This window comes from Crocuta crocuta, unplaced genomic scaffold (genome assembly GCF_008692635.1).
Source record: "Crocuta crocuta isolate KB4526 unplaced genomic scaffold, BGI_CrCroc_1.0 scaffold477, whole genome shotgun sequence".
In the NCBI taxonomy this organism is placed as follows: domain Eukaryota; kingdom Metazoa; phylum Chordata; class Mammalia; order Carnivora; family Hyaenidae; genus Crocuta; species Crocuta crocuta.
The window spans coordinates 995,690-1,011,310 of record NW_027530193.1 but is presented as its reverse complement, the minus strand read 5'-3'; the positions used below and the strand labels follow the sequence as shown (position 1 = coordinate 1,011,310).

Here is a 15,621-nt window from a genome sequence, read left to right as displayed (position 1 = left end):
CCCCCCCCCCCAGCCGGGCCCCCCCCCCCCGGGGCTCCAGGGGCCACAGGTGGGGCCCCTAGGACCCCGCCTCCGGAGGCGGGGCTCAACCAGGCCATCCGGGACGCGGTTAAGAGCGGGGCCGGGGGCCAGTTCCGATCCCAAGGTCATTGCCTTTCTGGGCCCTTCTCAGGAACAGGGACGGCTCTCTTCTGAAGCATTAGAGGGGAACCGTGTATTTTGGGTTTCACATTCGAACAGAATCCCGAGCCGGAAACCCAGTCTCAAGCTTGTGCACCTTGCCTCCTGAAAGGGCTCTTTTTTATCAAGACAGCCCGAATCCAGCAACCCCTCCTGGAACTGGCCTTGTGAATTGGGGCTGAGGGCTCCAGGTGAGAATCTGAGACCACAAGGTCTTCCTGGACACTGGCTCTTCAGTTGCTGCGATCTTTTCCAGGATGTTCCCTTGTCCGCCTCTCTTTTGAGGAAGCCATTCCACCTGCATTCCATTAGGAAGGCTCATCATTACTCTATGGGGACAGAAGCCTAACAGTACCAAGGTTGAGGCAGTGACCCCAAGCTGAGCTTGCAGCCTCAACCTACCTGTGGTGTGGGAGCATTAAAAAAAAAAAAAAAATCAAACCAATGTGAACCTCTAAGATTTCCCAGTATTTGCCCTTGTCCCTCTACTATAACGCAGCAGGCAGGTTCCCATGTCCTATGCTCGAGTGTGGCTGCCACAGGCGAACAGCTCTGGAACTAGTCTGTGCGGCCTACAGTAGCAGCTAAGCTCCAAATCCCCTCCAACCCAGGTGAAATACACTTTACCCTGACGTCCCCCACCCTCCTTACGGGAGTGTGCAAATTTTTGCAAACGGGGCTGCAGGCTACCACAAACCAGTGTTAGGGCGGTGACAAGAGATTGGTAGAACCCTGGAAATGACCAAGCCTTGTGCAACTCTCTCACAGGGCAGAAAAAAAAGAAAAAGGCTGTGTCTTGAAATGGATATGAAATAAATGTCCATACCAATCTCAAGCTACAAAAGATGTTGTGGAAGGTGGGGTGGAGAGGCGGCACAGAATAGGTGGAAATTGGCTATTAACGATAATTACTTCCCTCTCCCACCATTTTGACTTCTGGTTCTAAGTGGGACGAAATAAGGATGTTTCCTACTTTAAAATTTTCTTTGAATGTTTCATTTCTGAGAGAGACAGCGTGAGCAGGGGAGGGTCAGAGAGAGAGGAAGATACAGAATCCGAAGCAGGCTCCAGGCCACCCAGGCGCCCGTTTCCTACTTTTAAAGAAAGAGATGAGCCAAAAATAAATGTGATCAGAACAGGCAGCTAGTTCTGGTAGTGAGAGAGATGGCGTCATACATCAATTCACAGGCAACTGATAAAATTTTTTATTTCACTTTTGAATTTTTACACTTTTCCTGATTATTCCGTCTACGGTGGAAACTAGAACTGTTGAAAAGACATACACAAATCTAGTACACCGATAACCGGGGATTTTTCTTTTTTTGCTATACTATTTTCACGACCACAGGTGTGCTTGCTCGGCAATAGAACCGTCACAGAAGCAAACGTGAGGCAGAATACTGGTGAGGAAAAACGAAGCAAGAAAGAGCTACCAGATATACAGACAGGCTCGTTCCACATTCACTACTGCATTTTCAAGCGCCAAGTATTAACTGCACATTTTTGTTCAGCTAGAAAGGGGGGGCGGGGATTTTTTTGTTTTGTTTTTCCTTTTTTTCCTTTTTTTTCTTTTTTTTGGGTTTGTTTTAAATCAGTGCATGAATCGTTTCTTTTCTCATTTCAGCAGATGGACAAACAGGTGGACACTACAGCTACGTGGAATGGTCAAGGGAGAGGGGGTACTGTGAGACTGGTAGGCCTGGCTATTCTGGACTCTCCCCACTGCGGTGTTCATGCAACTTCCCTGCATTGTAAGGTCTCGTTCAAACAGGTCTGTGAACTTGGCTGGAGGAGGCACGCTCGGGAGGTCTGGTGACAGGTACTAACAAGCGGTATCAGGGCTGGCTGCCATACAGGGAGAAACCATGGATATTTTAAAATACTTTTTAAATTCCGGTCTGGGTACGACTGAAGAGCAACAGGCGTGCTGAGGACTGGAGGCGGCCGGGGCCGTGCGCGGGGAGCTCTCCTCGACTCTTTAGCGCCACCTGCTGGCCAAAGTGCTCGCCAACTTCACTTACCCCCTCCAGGCCCCCATCCCTGCCCAGAAGGTATTAATGAACAGAAGACAACATGAGAATTCAAAAAGAAAACGGTGTAAGGAATCAGGACAGAAACTTAAGAGGGGGAAAAGAAAACCGAATCCAACAGTCAAATAGGACAGTGGGAAGAATGTTTTGATTTCCAAATTTAGAAGCCGGGAGCTAGGCAGCGCCCGAAGACGGAGTACTTCTCAAGGGAAAGGCAATCTGCAGAACGTTGCTCTTAAAGGTGTCACCCAGGAAACAGAGAAGGCCGTGTTGAGAGGCCACACACGTGGCTTTCTGTTTCTCTAGCTCCTGGTTACAAGGAAAACAGATTCCACCACGGAAGCACAGGACAGATCGGGACGATGGCTGTAGGAAAGGGGTGCTAGCCACACGCCGCACACGTTCCAGGAGCACTAGACCTTTTCACGGGGCCAAATCCCAATTATCTGCCATGAAGAGGTTCCATTTCAGGCTTTGTGTTTACTCAGAGGAAGACACTGTGGACATAGGCAGTCACAAACTTCTGACTGGCAACCGCCCGAACTGGCCAAGTGCCTGTAATCCCCAAAACACAGGCAGGACTGCTGTGAGCTACTGTCACACTTGAGTGTCACAGGACAGGTGTCTCCACTCCGCGCCCAGCGTCACAATATAATCTCTATAACTTTCTGTACAACTTTACAATGGAACTGTTATTTCAGGGACTAGTTGGATATCAGATTAAACTTTCCAAAAAGTTACACATAATTCAGGTCTATTTTTTCTACCAGTAAGAGGTCTGCTAAGTTACAAAACCCCATAATCACAGTGTTCCGTTAAAAAAAAATAATAATTTCAACACACAGTAATCCTGTCAATGTTAATCAAAATAAAAACTTCAGAATGCCGTGGCATTTATGTGACTGATCAGAGTTTTAGATACAAACACCAGCTGTTTATCCCATGGACCATTTTGCTAGGCTGAGGCTGTGAAAAATTGGAAGTCAACGTACGACTCTTTTTTCTTTTTATCGCACAAAAGGGATATATGTGGAGGGGACAGAGTGACACTGAACAGATCACGAAGCACAACACACATTAGTTCTCTCCCTCCCCAGCGTCTCCTTCGTCTCCCTGGTTTTCCGACGTCCACAGCTGAAAAGAGAAAAAAAGAGCTCGAATCAAAACAGGGCTCCTCAAATTTACCCAGGGAGGCGGGCCCAGTCTCTGTCGGCTTATCTCCCGCTTTCATGGCTTCGAATTCTCCCTACGTCACTGCAGACAGCGAGACTGGCAAAGGTCATAACTTCAGCAGTCATTTAGAATCCATTTAATAATTTTAATACTTTTAAGTGTACTTACAGGGTACAGATCCCCTCGAGTCTTGGGCCACAGTGAGTAGGAACAAGACTATACACCCTCCAGAAACAGGCGCATAAACCAGCAATACTTACAGTGAGATTGTCCCTAAGCAACTGCATGATCAGGGTGCTGTCCTTGTAAGACTCTTCATTCAGTGTATCCAATTCAGCAATTGCTTCATCAAATGCCTAAAACAAAGAGCCTTTAGCAAAGCTGTCACAGGTTCTCCGGAGCCAGTTCAGCCCCAGTTTTTTCTGTTAACAACAAGCGAATACAATTTCTGTTGTGGTACAGTTACTTTGGGGGAACTGAGGCTATTAGGACCTTGTTTGCTAACTGTTTCAGCAAACAGATCATGTGCATTCATAGAGCACCAACAGTGACAAAAAAGTCCTAGCTAAGAACCTCAGTGTATGTGAGAAGACAGCAGGTGTTACTGTCAACCCAGCACAAATTCATGTAATTTTAATTGCCAAAGATATTTCTAGTAACCCTTTTTCTTCTTTCTTTACTAAAACTCAAAAGGTCTGGATACAAGGAATAAAGGCAGAACAGACATTCACGCCACTAAATCTGATTCAATTAAGCGAAGGACCCTAGAGAATTCATTTCATACCTTTCCAGATTAAAAAATTTTTTAAAGAACAGTGTGCACGTTCAAAGACTGAAAAACATGTAGAAAAGGCAGCTGAGTTACCAAGAGAAGACAGGAGGGAACCCGGCACACAAAAAAAACCTGGGCTGATTTCTTTGGTTTACACAGCCCTGACTTTGAATCTTGGTATAAGGACTACACTACATAAAGGCAGCCTACAAAGCCCAGTGCTTGACAAGGAACAACACGCTACCTTCCTCCTGAATTTTCTAGAATCATCCCCCAAACCAGTAATTAAACAATGAAAATGAAAATCAGCAGGAGGTGTGGAGAAGAAATCAAAAAGTAATAGGTCTATTATTTATCTCAAAAAAGATCTAATCCTACCTCCAGAACATCTTCAGAGAAGTCTAAGACATCGAGTTGTTAAATGCAGGTAATAAAAAGAAGTTCTTAAAAAACAAGCACAAAACCAAAACCAACCAGCCAACCAACCGAACGCACACACAGACAGCACTGTTCTCCCGTGAGCGGAAAGCACAGGTCTTTCTCACCGTTTTGGCCAGGCTGCAGGCCTTTTCGGGAGAGTTTAGAATCTCATAGTAGAAGACTGAGAAATTCAGTGCCAGGCCAAGTCGAATTGGGTGTGTAGGCTGCATTTCTTTCTTACTAATTTCAAATGCTTCCTGGTAAGCTTGCTGGGAGTTCGACACAGTGGCTATAAGAAAGATAAGAAATATTAACGGGGAGGTTCTTTCCCAAGTGCATCGCACGCCGGACCACCATCTAGTTATTGTACCAAACTGGGCGCGACTGAGGAACCATCAGAGGAGGGGTCAGTGTCTCCGCCATTTGGTTACCAACCGTTTGTTAAATGCATATTCTAAGCCAAGTGCTACATGACATGCTTTGGGAGAGAATGAAAACAATTAGGACAAAGTCTCCTAAAGCAGTTAAGAAATACAGAAATAGCCTTTAACAGGACAGAACATGGGAATCAATATGCTCTGGTGGAAAAATCATGGACTTGAGAGTCAACAGAACCAAACTTGAATTCCGACTCCTATTCACTAAATGTGGGGTCTGGGGCAAGTGAAAACCTCCAGGAGCGCTGCTTTCCTCATCAGAAAAATGAACAGATCCTCACCACAACTCTTAAGAGTTTTGTAAGGAATAAATGAGACTCTAAAATAGTTGGCACATAGTAGGCGCTTAAATAAAAGCACCCCCATCGTTATCACCACCAAAAAACGCCTATGTGATGAAAGAAATCCATCACTATTTACTACAGCGGTTTTAGGCTATCAGATACTTTCAAGTTTCAGTTAACAAGCTTTTTTTCCCCCTTAAGGAAAGATCTCTTTAAATGCACTACTGAGCCACACTGTTAACGTCCTCTATGTTTTCCCCTTAGATAATACATTCTGACTTGTCAACCCCCAGGACCCTGTTAATCACAGGTCAGCACAATGCTGTAGTCTTTAAACTTTTCAGTACTGTGATATCTGTGTCTATGGGGAACAAAGCAAAAACTGCTTAAAATTATTATGAAGGGAGACTGGCTCTACTACTGATCAAATTTCTTCCAAGAAAAAAAAAGTTACTTACTTTGTTTACTATCTCCAGATGCCACCTCAGAAAGATATCTAAAATAATCTCCTTTCATTTTCAAGTAGAACACCTTACTTTCTGGTTGTGTAGCATTGGGAATAAGGTATTTGTCCAACAGCTCCTAAAAAATGATTCACATTCTGTTAAGAATCTGGAAATATTAGTTGGAAGAAGTTATAACTATCTTTGAGATTCAAGACACATACTACCACTTCTAAATAGTATTTTTTGAAGATTTAAAAAAACATAATTTCCATCCACAGCTTTTAAGTGCTTTTTAGCCCAGGTCACAGCAGCAGGTGCCTGTCTTCTTCTGTTAAAAATCACTCTGACCATCCACAAGGGGTTGATTACAGTATAGCCATACAATGAATGCTACATAAGGCCTTAAAAATGACGATGCACAACTACACTGATAACATGGTAAGGTTCTCAAAACAAGTCTGAGTGGAAAAAAAAAAGATCATAAACACCACATGAATCCTATTTTAATATTAAAATATGTATGTGTACACGCAAATATGGAAGGGAAAACTCTTGAGGGATATTTATCAAGATGTCAAGATGTTAATAATGGTTCTCTATGTGACAGGATTAGAAATGATTTTTACTCTCTTATTTATACTCTTCTGCCTGGTTCCCGCCCCCTCCCTTTTTAAAAACAATGAACCTGTATTATTTCTGTAATTATAAAACAAAAAAACTTTACCTTTTGGGAGGAAAAAGGCGTAATAGAGCAAAACTGCCAAAAACTAACTTGAAAATCAACTGGACCTGGGTAGAAATCCCTTCTCTGCCATTTACTATCTGTGACCCTGTATTTAAGCACCCTGCGCCTTAGTTTTCCCGGCTACACAATGGGGAAGCCTAAGAGCCATCTTCTAGGGTAATTGTGAGAAGAGCCAGTGTACATAAAGCGCTTAACACGTTGCCTGGCACGTAGTAAGCACTCAAAAAGTAGCTAATACTATTATTAATAATAAATTCCTTTAAACATTTATGCTTACAACAAAAGCAGTTCTGAAGGAGTCCAAGCTTCGTATACAGAGCAATATTTTCGAAGAGTTGTTTTAGAATGTGGCATCCTGAAAAACTGGTTAAGAGGCAGTAAGTACCACGCTTTTCTTCACATTCTTTCAGATGCTCTTAAAAGCTGGTCTACGTTTCAGGAATTATGGAACTTTCTTGCCCTTGGAATGCATGCCATACTTCATCTGAATACCAGATGTACCTAACATTCAGGAATTAGTGCACCATTAACAAACCCCCAAATTATGAACAGGCAGCAGACTTAGCCACGACACTCTTACACCATGAGCCTCACAAGAAGAGCAGCTCAACGCAAAAGCTTAGTTGTAAGGGAATTTTAGTTAGAGTGAGAAGGTGCAAGGGGCAGTCGTCATTTTAATGCTCTTTGCAGACAGACAGGGTGTGACTCCTTATGGGTTAGGGAGGAGGAGTACTGCCTGATGGCTGACAAGCTTTGTACTGGTTTTCAAAAGAAACGTGTCATGGGCAGTAATTCGGAGAGGCAGCCAGCAGGGGGGGAGGTAGATCCACAAGTGTGAATTCCTTTTCCCTTCAAAGCAGCCCTCACCGTTCATTTTTACCTGATTTCACCTGGAAGAAAAAGAAAGTTCCCAGTGGGCTCAGGATGTGAGGGAAAGACAATATGATCATGATTTGCTCTAGGATACGCACCCCTCCCGTCCAACCCCAGACTGCGGCCAGGATGAAATCGTTAAGAAGCGATCACCTGACCAAGGCTTACATAAAACCCAGAAGAGACGATCCCCGAACCACACTTGATTTGGCTTCGGAATGCAGGCCGAACCGAAGGACGTGGCTACCTTTCAGGACGTTACACGGTGCGGACGTGACCGGGAGAGGGTGAGAGGGAGCTCAGCCGCTTGCTCCTGTCTCCCCGGCTGGACAAGGACATCACCCCTCAGACCGACATACAGAACAGCCTGTCTGTGGCTGCACGTACCTGAGATCCTGCCTAGATGGACTCAGTTGCTAAAGGAAAGGTGGAGGGACGTTGACTCAGTGTTCCTGTTTATCACAGGTCTTTTGGAGGGAGAGGAAAATACCCCATTTGTGATGAGCAACCTCTGATCAAACAACAGGTGAGAGAAGTCACATCATACGCTTAAAAATTAGTTCCAACTGGTCTGCAGCTTTCCAGTACATTCCGACACCTTCCTCTCATAAGCCGTTTTGAGAGTCTGCATCTGCACATCCCAGAGAACTGTTTGGAAATGGCTCCGCGCAAGGGAAGCCCCGGCCCCTTACCAGAACGTCGTTGCAGATGTCCTGCAGTTCGGCCTCTATCTTCTCCCGGTACTCTTTGCCCATCTGCTGCTTCTTCTCGTTCCTCTCTGTCTTCTGCTCGATGCTGGAGATGACGCGCCAGGAAGAGCGGCGGGCGCCCACCACGTTCTTGTAGGCAACAGAGAGTAGGTTTCTCTCCTCGTTGGAGAGTTCGTGCCCCTGCTCCGTGACCGCCTTCATGGCCGCGGCCATATCGTCGTAGCGCTCGGCCTGCTCGGCGAGTTTGGCTTTCTGGACCAGCTCACTCTTATCCATGGTCGTTCCCTAGAACAGGAGCGAGAGAGAAAAGAGGGAAAGCAAGTGTCAGGCTGCAGGGCCTGGGAAACGCACATGTGAACCTTCTCCCAACCCGTCTGGTAAGAATCGTACCTACATATGAAACGTGCGCTTCCAGATGCCCTCAGCAATACGGAACACAAGCACTTCCGGGGTTAAGAACTTGGCTAAGTTCTACGGGGTTTTGTATTTTGCCAATTAATTTTCCCAACAGTCCTAGAGAGTAGGTATGTTCACAACAATTCCTTCCCTCTTTTTTGAGGCAAAGAACTGGAGGTTCAGAGAAGGCAAGTGATGCACCCCGGGCAACACTGCTAAGAGACCCACACAGACTCAGGTCCCTCTGTCCCAGGCACAAGGAGGCTGCTGTACAACTATTTCTCTAGAGGCTTAAGCTACACACACGTCCTAACTTCTTTCCCGAATGGTCTAGTTTTGACCACTATGACTTTTTCCCATAATATGGAGAAAAACACCTTACCTGTGATGATTGCTTCGATTAATTTTATTCTTTTAATTTTTATTAAAAAATTTTTTTAGTGTTTCTTTTTGAGAGGGAGAGAGAGCACGAGCAAGGGAGGGGCAGAGAGAGGGAGACACAGAATCTGAAGCAGGCTCTAGGCTGAGCTGTCAGCACAGAGCCCGACATGGGGCTCAAAATCACAAACCGTGAGATCATGACCTGAGCTGAAGCCGAGCCACCCAGACGCCCCTAATTTTTTTTTTTTTTTGCTTTGTTTAATTTTAAAGCAAAGCTAGCAGCTTAAAAGTTACATTTGGTAGTGCCCATCCAGAGCAAGTACCTAAAAATAGGAGCCATTGTTACCGTTATCTTCTGCAATTTGCTAACTTTGTTACAAGGACACATTATAGACAAGAGCATAAAGCAAAGGCAGGCTGATTTAGCTCTTTCTAGCACCAGCTCTGCTACTTACAAGCAGAATATGACCTTGGTCACATCACTTAACCTCTGAGAACTTCAAATTTCCTTACTGGAAAGTAAGAACAGTGCCTCCTCTCCGCAGGGCGCAGGGCGGCTGGGAGGAACAAATGACCTAAACTACATGGAGGTGCTCTGGGAAGCTTAGAGCATTACAAATAAATTATCAGGCACTAACTTTGTATACGGAATAGGCTGTAAGAGATAGAAGCGTATTCAAGATCCACAACAACAGAACTTCATACGATAACTGAGTTCCTTTAAAAAATTTTTGTGGGGTGCCTAGGCGGCTCAGTTGGTTAAGCACCCGACTTTGGCCTAGACTTTGGCCTAGGTCATGATCTCGCCGTTCCCAAGTTGGTTCCCAAGTTGGAGCCCCGCGCAGACAGCTCAGAGCCTGAAGCTGGCATCAGATTCTGTGTCTCCCTCTCTCTCAGCCCCTCCCCTATTCAGGCACTCTCTCTCTCTCAAAAATAAACATTAACCTAAACTAAACAAAAGTTAGTTTTATGTACTGTTGATTTACATTTTGGTAGGTCCTATGTGGAAACTAATTTGACAATAAACTTTGAAAAAAAAAATTTTTTTTGGTAGGTCCATCTATATGCCACGGTGCAAAAATATACTCTCTTAAGGTACAAAAGGGTAAAATACTACTTTCAATAGTAGTAGGAATACCAGTATCTTTTTAAAGTTTATTTTGAGACAGCATGGGGGAGGGGTAGAGAGAGGGAGAAGAGAATCCCAAACAGGCTTCTCGAACAGGGTGAGATCATGACCTGAGCCAACAACAAGAATCAGACCCCCAAGCAGCTGAGCCACCTCGGCACCCCAGAGTATCATTATTTTTAAAACAAGGTCTTTCAGGGTTGCCTGGCTGGCTCAGTCAGACTCTTGATCTCGGGGTTGTGAGTACGACCTCCATGTGGGGTGTAGAGACTACTTAAAAATAAAATCTTTAAAAGATAAAACAAAAACCCAATCACTATATATGCAGTATCAAATACTTTCATTACCATATACACAACTTAAGACTCTGAAAATGATGAATAACTTTAAAATAGGAAAGGAAGTACAACCTCTCCTCACAAAATGGTTTTGCCTTAAGTATTTCTGTATTTTCAAGGGAGAAATTCTACAGACAGGGTCCCACCACATGAAGATGTTTTTTTAGATGGAGCACAAGATGAGATACGCCCCAAACCTAGACAATTCAGAAAGATTTGGTTCTCTACGTTCAGAACTACTAGTTTTCTTCCCACTGCTTATGATCCACGTCATAGTCAGAGCTTCATCCTACAGAAGGCTTGCTGAGTGTGAACTCAGTGAAGCAAGTCTCACCTGATCTGCCCGACATCTTCACCCACGTCACTAGGAGGAGACCGTAACAGAGATAATAATCCTCGTGAAACATTCCACTTGCTCTCCTTCATTTCCCGGCAGTCCCCAGGCGCACAGCGTTCGTTCTAATGAAACAGCAGCAATGATGCTATTTCCAGGTGACAACTGAAAGCTTGTAGGTCATCTGCCAGGCTCTCTTCTTACACACCTAGAAGGCCGTGTGCCCCAGGTGCTGTGCGCCGGAAGCCCGAGTCCCCGAGTGGCTGTGTTGTGTGGGGACTATAGGCTGGCACTGGACTTGAAGTGTGAAAAAGAAATGGCCACTGGGTGAAGTCATGGAGATGCTGGTGGTGTTGACTGCCACAACACAGCCTAGTCTACTCTGATCAAAGTCCATCAGAAGGACACTGTCCTTCGTGTTCAAATTACACACTTAGTCAGTATGTCTAATTTTCTTGACCAAAGTCATTCAGATCAGGATACAACCTCTATCCGCAAATAATCTCATCTTCTCTGTTCCTCAAAGTGAGAAGCATTCTGAGACAGGCCAACTTTCAATGAACCTCAGAAATGTTCCAGTTTGCAGATGAATTCAAAGTTAGCAATCACTTAGTGGCCCACTCCAAAGTTCATCAAACAGCACCCATGCAATTCCACCGGAAAAGACTCCAATTAATAAAGTACTGGCCAAAAGTCAATTCAGAGCCAAGCCATCGCATGCAGGATTAGGAGAGTAGTAGAGAAACACAATGGACCAGCACTACCAAAGATGCCATGAAACTCTTTGGCCTTGCCAGGCCCCCAAGTAAGCTCCCCTCCCAAACCGTAAAAGTTAAAGCCTACCTCTCTGAAGAATCCTGACTGCTCCTTGGGACCTCCCAAAGGTACATGCCTTATTTCTCAAAATCAAATATGGGCTGTTTAGGGGCCAACTATTTCAAGTTTCTTCAGGATGCCTGGAAGAGCTCCTGGACACTGAGAGCCATCATGATATGCTAAGACTGAACACATGCCTTAAAAAATGTACCCATCTGTTTAAAGAAATTTTAATTTCATACACACACACAGGCACACAACAACTACAACAAACAAAATCCACAGCTAACTATCCTGATGCTTACTGCTTACATAACTTTTGACTTATATAACACGATTTTGAAGCAGCCAGACCAATTTCAACAGGAAATGGGTTACACAACACCCAGCAGTTTGGAGGAAGGCAGGAGACAGAGATCTGGAACTGTTCCTGGTTGTACATCTGCAGTAAGCCTCCCATCCAGTATCCCTGAACCCACGGCCTTTAGTCTCCGGTTACCTTCAGCCCTCTTCACGTCTGAAAGATCAGACCCGTTTTCAAAACTCTGAATCACTTCCTGCTCAAAATTCTTTAAAGTTCCCTCCTGCCAATAGTAGCCGGATTCACTCCCGTCATCGAAGATTTTCCAACCTATCTTTCCAGGTTTTTGCCTAAACATGCCTTCCACACAATTTGGGCTTCTGCCAAAATGGTTTCCTTGGGAGTCTGCTTCTCTGTCTCCATGTCTTTGCTCACGAAGCCACTCCCTCTGCCTGGAATGTCCTTTCCCATTTACTGAGCACACAGAATCCTTCAGAGCATGGCCCAAGTGCCACCTCCCCATGAAGTCTTTCTGAAACCACCCAGCTGGAGATGACTAACAGGACAGCCACTGGCCACATGTAGCTACATCACACGTGGAAATCATAGTATTCTGGGTATATGGAGTTAAGTTTTTAAAAAAATATTAAAACACGGGCGCCTGGGTGGTTCATTCAGTTAAGTGTTGGGACTCCTGAATTCCGCTCAGGTCATGATACCAGGGTCATGGGATCAAGCCACGAGTTGGGCTCTGCGATTGGCATGGAGGCTGCTTAAGATTCTTTCTCTCTCCCTCTCCCTTTGCCCCCCTCCCCTGCTCTCACACACTCACTCTCTCAAAAAAAGAAAAAAGAAAAAATGATTAAAGTAAATCTCATGTTTCTTTTTATGTTTTTAATGTAGTCCCCCCAAAATTTTAAACACATGAGGATTATATTCTATTTCTACTGGATAGTGCTGCTCCAGGCTGAAAATATTCTCAACAAAGCATTTCATCACTCTCGCTCTTCGTGTCTTACCCCATTTCTTCAGTACTAACATGATATGTATATCTGAGTCCCTCACCACACCATGAACTCTTTGGGGCAAAGCTCCCACAGCACCCTGCATACAATCAGTATCAACTGGCATCTACTGTATGAACAGATCCCCAGATGAAGGAATAAAGCTGCAAATCTGGCAGTTTTCCCTCTGCTCAGATACCTCCAAGCATCTATTCTTCACAGGCACATTACATCCTCATAATGTTTGTACTTTATTCCTTGTACTCCTGCATCCTACTTCAAAATCACTCGGTCAAAGGCACAGCTGCACTTGGGTGAGCACAGCACTAACGTGCAGACTTGTCGAATCATCTGGTACACCTGAAACTAGGGTGCCACTGTGTGGCAACTGTACTTCAATAAAAAAATAAAAAGAAACACAAAGGAACTTAGTCCTGCCCCCACCCTCACTCAGTCCCCCTGAATGACTCCTTTGGCAGCTCCACCAAATCTAAACTCGGCCTAGCCTTTAAAGTCCTTCGCAATGCGGCTCCTCTGTATGGTCCGGCTTTCCCACTGACCGCTCTCCAACATGGACCTTTCTCTCCGGCCGGAGAATACCCTCGAACACCCTATACAGATCATGCTCAAACACCCCCTGAAAGTGCTAGAATGCTCTCCTCGGTACTTCCCGCCTATGCAAACTCTATCCATCCAGCTGGCTAGAAAGTCTTCCACGGCTACCCCAGCCCCACTGATGTACCAGCCTATGAACCACAGGTACTTGCGGCCTATTACACAGTCCAGGGCCTACATGCCGTATGTTTTCTGGTACAGATGATAAACAGGGTCCATTTACAAACAGTCCCACGTGTGTGTGTCCTCTCGGGGAAGCTTCCCATTTAATGCCTAACGCTGTGCCAAGCACAGAACTAATGCTCAAAAAGTATCTGTCTATTTTCTCAACAAATCCGTACTGGGAGAGCAGAGTGAACGCGGGTAGCTGTACGTGGTATGGCTGAAAGGCAACAGGACCAGGTGTGAGTGCGGGGTGCGGCAGGGGTGCGGTACGCCAGAGCCCCGTGAGCCTGTTCCAGCTCAGCCTTCCAGTATGTACACTGGAGACATGACGTCCAGCTCACAAGGTGCTGTGACGAGGTGGTGCAGGGAATTAAAGGAAACCTTGAATGCACAGTGTGAAACCAATGGAAGCACGGTTATCCTGTCACCGCACCTACACACCCCCGGGTCGGCCCACAGATGTGAGCCTGGCTTCTTATTTATTTACTTAACATTCAGCCCAGGAGAAGGAAAGCAAGTCTAGATTCCTCTTGTACAGGAAATATGTTATAACGTTAACATTCCTAGGTAAGACCCCACCCTTTTCAACAGCCTCAAAATGGACACACATGTTAACTGTCACACTTTCATTCATTAGTTCCTCACTGAGTTTTCTTGAATTGGATGTCAAGAAGTGATGGTTTATAATCAGGACCTACTTTTCTTGAGACTTTCAACCAATGTCCTACCAAGAAAAACATCAGCAAGACAGCCTTTATTTGCCTCCCCCCAAACCTTTAAAGACTGCAGTCTCACCATCAGGCCTGGCCCTGACGGCACAAAGACACCAGAGCAAATCCGTTAGAGGCCGAAACACATCAAACCAGGCAGTGCACCAACAGGCCTCCCTGTGCGGGGCCCCATCCGGAATGCCGACACAGAGATGCCCCAGCACGGTTCATAAGCACAGCCACAGGACGATGATGATGGGCGCCTATCTCTTCTAAGCCACTGGATAAAGTCCTCTAAGCACTTGAAAGGACTGGGAAGCATTTACTGATTTAACCGGCAATGCTTAGGGAAAAACTGGAAGCAAGCTCAACCTCTGATAGTAGAACAGTGAAGATGATGGTTGGTATGAGACTACATGGCTGTCAAAAGGAAGGAATTCATGTCATTGATCTATTAAAGAGATACATATATATAATAGGAAAAGGCACAAAAAGTATTTCATTTTTGTAAAGTACTGCTAAATGATATCATGAAGAAGAATTCTGAGGGTGCCACTAAATAACAGGATTTCCTTCAAACATACAAAACCTCACAGTTGACAGTAAATGCTGAAATAAGAGTTATCTATGAACCAACCAAGGGCCCCTCTCTCAAAATTCTTTGCCTAAGGGATTTCTTTTAGCCAGGTTCAGAATACTCAGAGGCCACTTCTCAGTAGCCAGAAGCAGATATCCAAGCATAAGGAAAACAGTAATAAAAACTACCCAGGGTTAATCCATATTTAAAAAAGAAAAGCAGCCTTGCAAAGGAAGAAAAGAAGTGAAAATGACCTTGTGAAATGTGGTCTTTAGATGTATCTAACTTTCTGCTAGGTTTTGTTTTCAAGGAAAAGAACATGGTCAATTCTAAAATATGGAGCTTTAATGGAGTTTAATAATTTGTTAGAAATTTAAAATGAGGATGCCATGCTCTATCATGTGTCGGATTATTAAAGCTCCGTTATGAAACTCAGGAATGGAATCTGTTTCTAGGAAAACCTCACACGCAACAAATCTGGGCTTCTGAAGAGAAATTTGGCGACATTTAAAGTAACTTCTCTGAGCCTCAGTTTCCTCAAATGTTAATAGGAGACATTAGTTGCTATCAAATAAGATGATGTACAAAAAGTGGCTGGTCGGTGCTGGTCAGAGTAAAGGCTCAATAGACACTTTCTTACCCTTAAGCTACTTCACAAAAATGTAGTGCATATAGTTCAGTGTGTCTTGAAATCACTGCAAATGAAAAAACTACCAGTATGAACTCTTTTCTTGGAACTCAAAAGAAATACAATGAGAGTAATGAGGTCCTCACCTCTGAGCCCT

General features: G+C 44.7%; 2 protein-coding genes across 2 annotated transcripts in view; both read right to left on the bottom strand.

Moving 5' to 3' along the window:
* STK4 (serine/threonine kinase 4) overlaps positions 1 to 15,621 on the bottom strand; it is a 336,256-nt gene that overhangs the window by 137,505 nt on the left and 183,130 nt on the right. The window lies entirely within an intron of this gene.
* The window catches only part of YWHAB (tyrosine 3-monooxygenase/tryptophan 5-monooxygenase activation protein beta), a 21,346-nt gene continuing 7,086 nt past the window's right edge, over positions 1,362 to 15,621 (bottom strand). The window contains exons 2-6 of the mRNA XM_077765277.1: positions 8,053 to 8,355; positions 5,755 to 5,878; positions 4,701 to 4,864; positions 3,644 to 3,739; positions 1,362 to 3,344 (exon numbers count right to left, since the gene is read on the bottom strand). Of these exons, the coding sequence (XP_077621403.1) occupies positions 3,288 to 3,344; positions 3,644 to 3,739; positions 4,701 to 4,864; positions 5,755 to 5,878; positions 8,053 to 8,346 (735 nt within the window). The 5' untranslated portion in view covers positions 8,347 to 8,355 and the 3' untranslated portion in view covers positions 1,362 to 3,287. The remainder of the gene's footprint in view (positions 3,345 to 3,643; positions 3,740 to 4,700; positions 4,865 to 5,754; positions 5,879 to 8,052; positions 8,356 to 15,621) is intronic.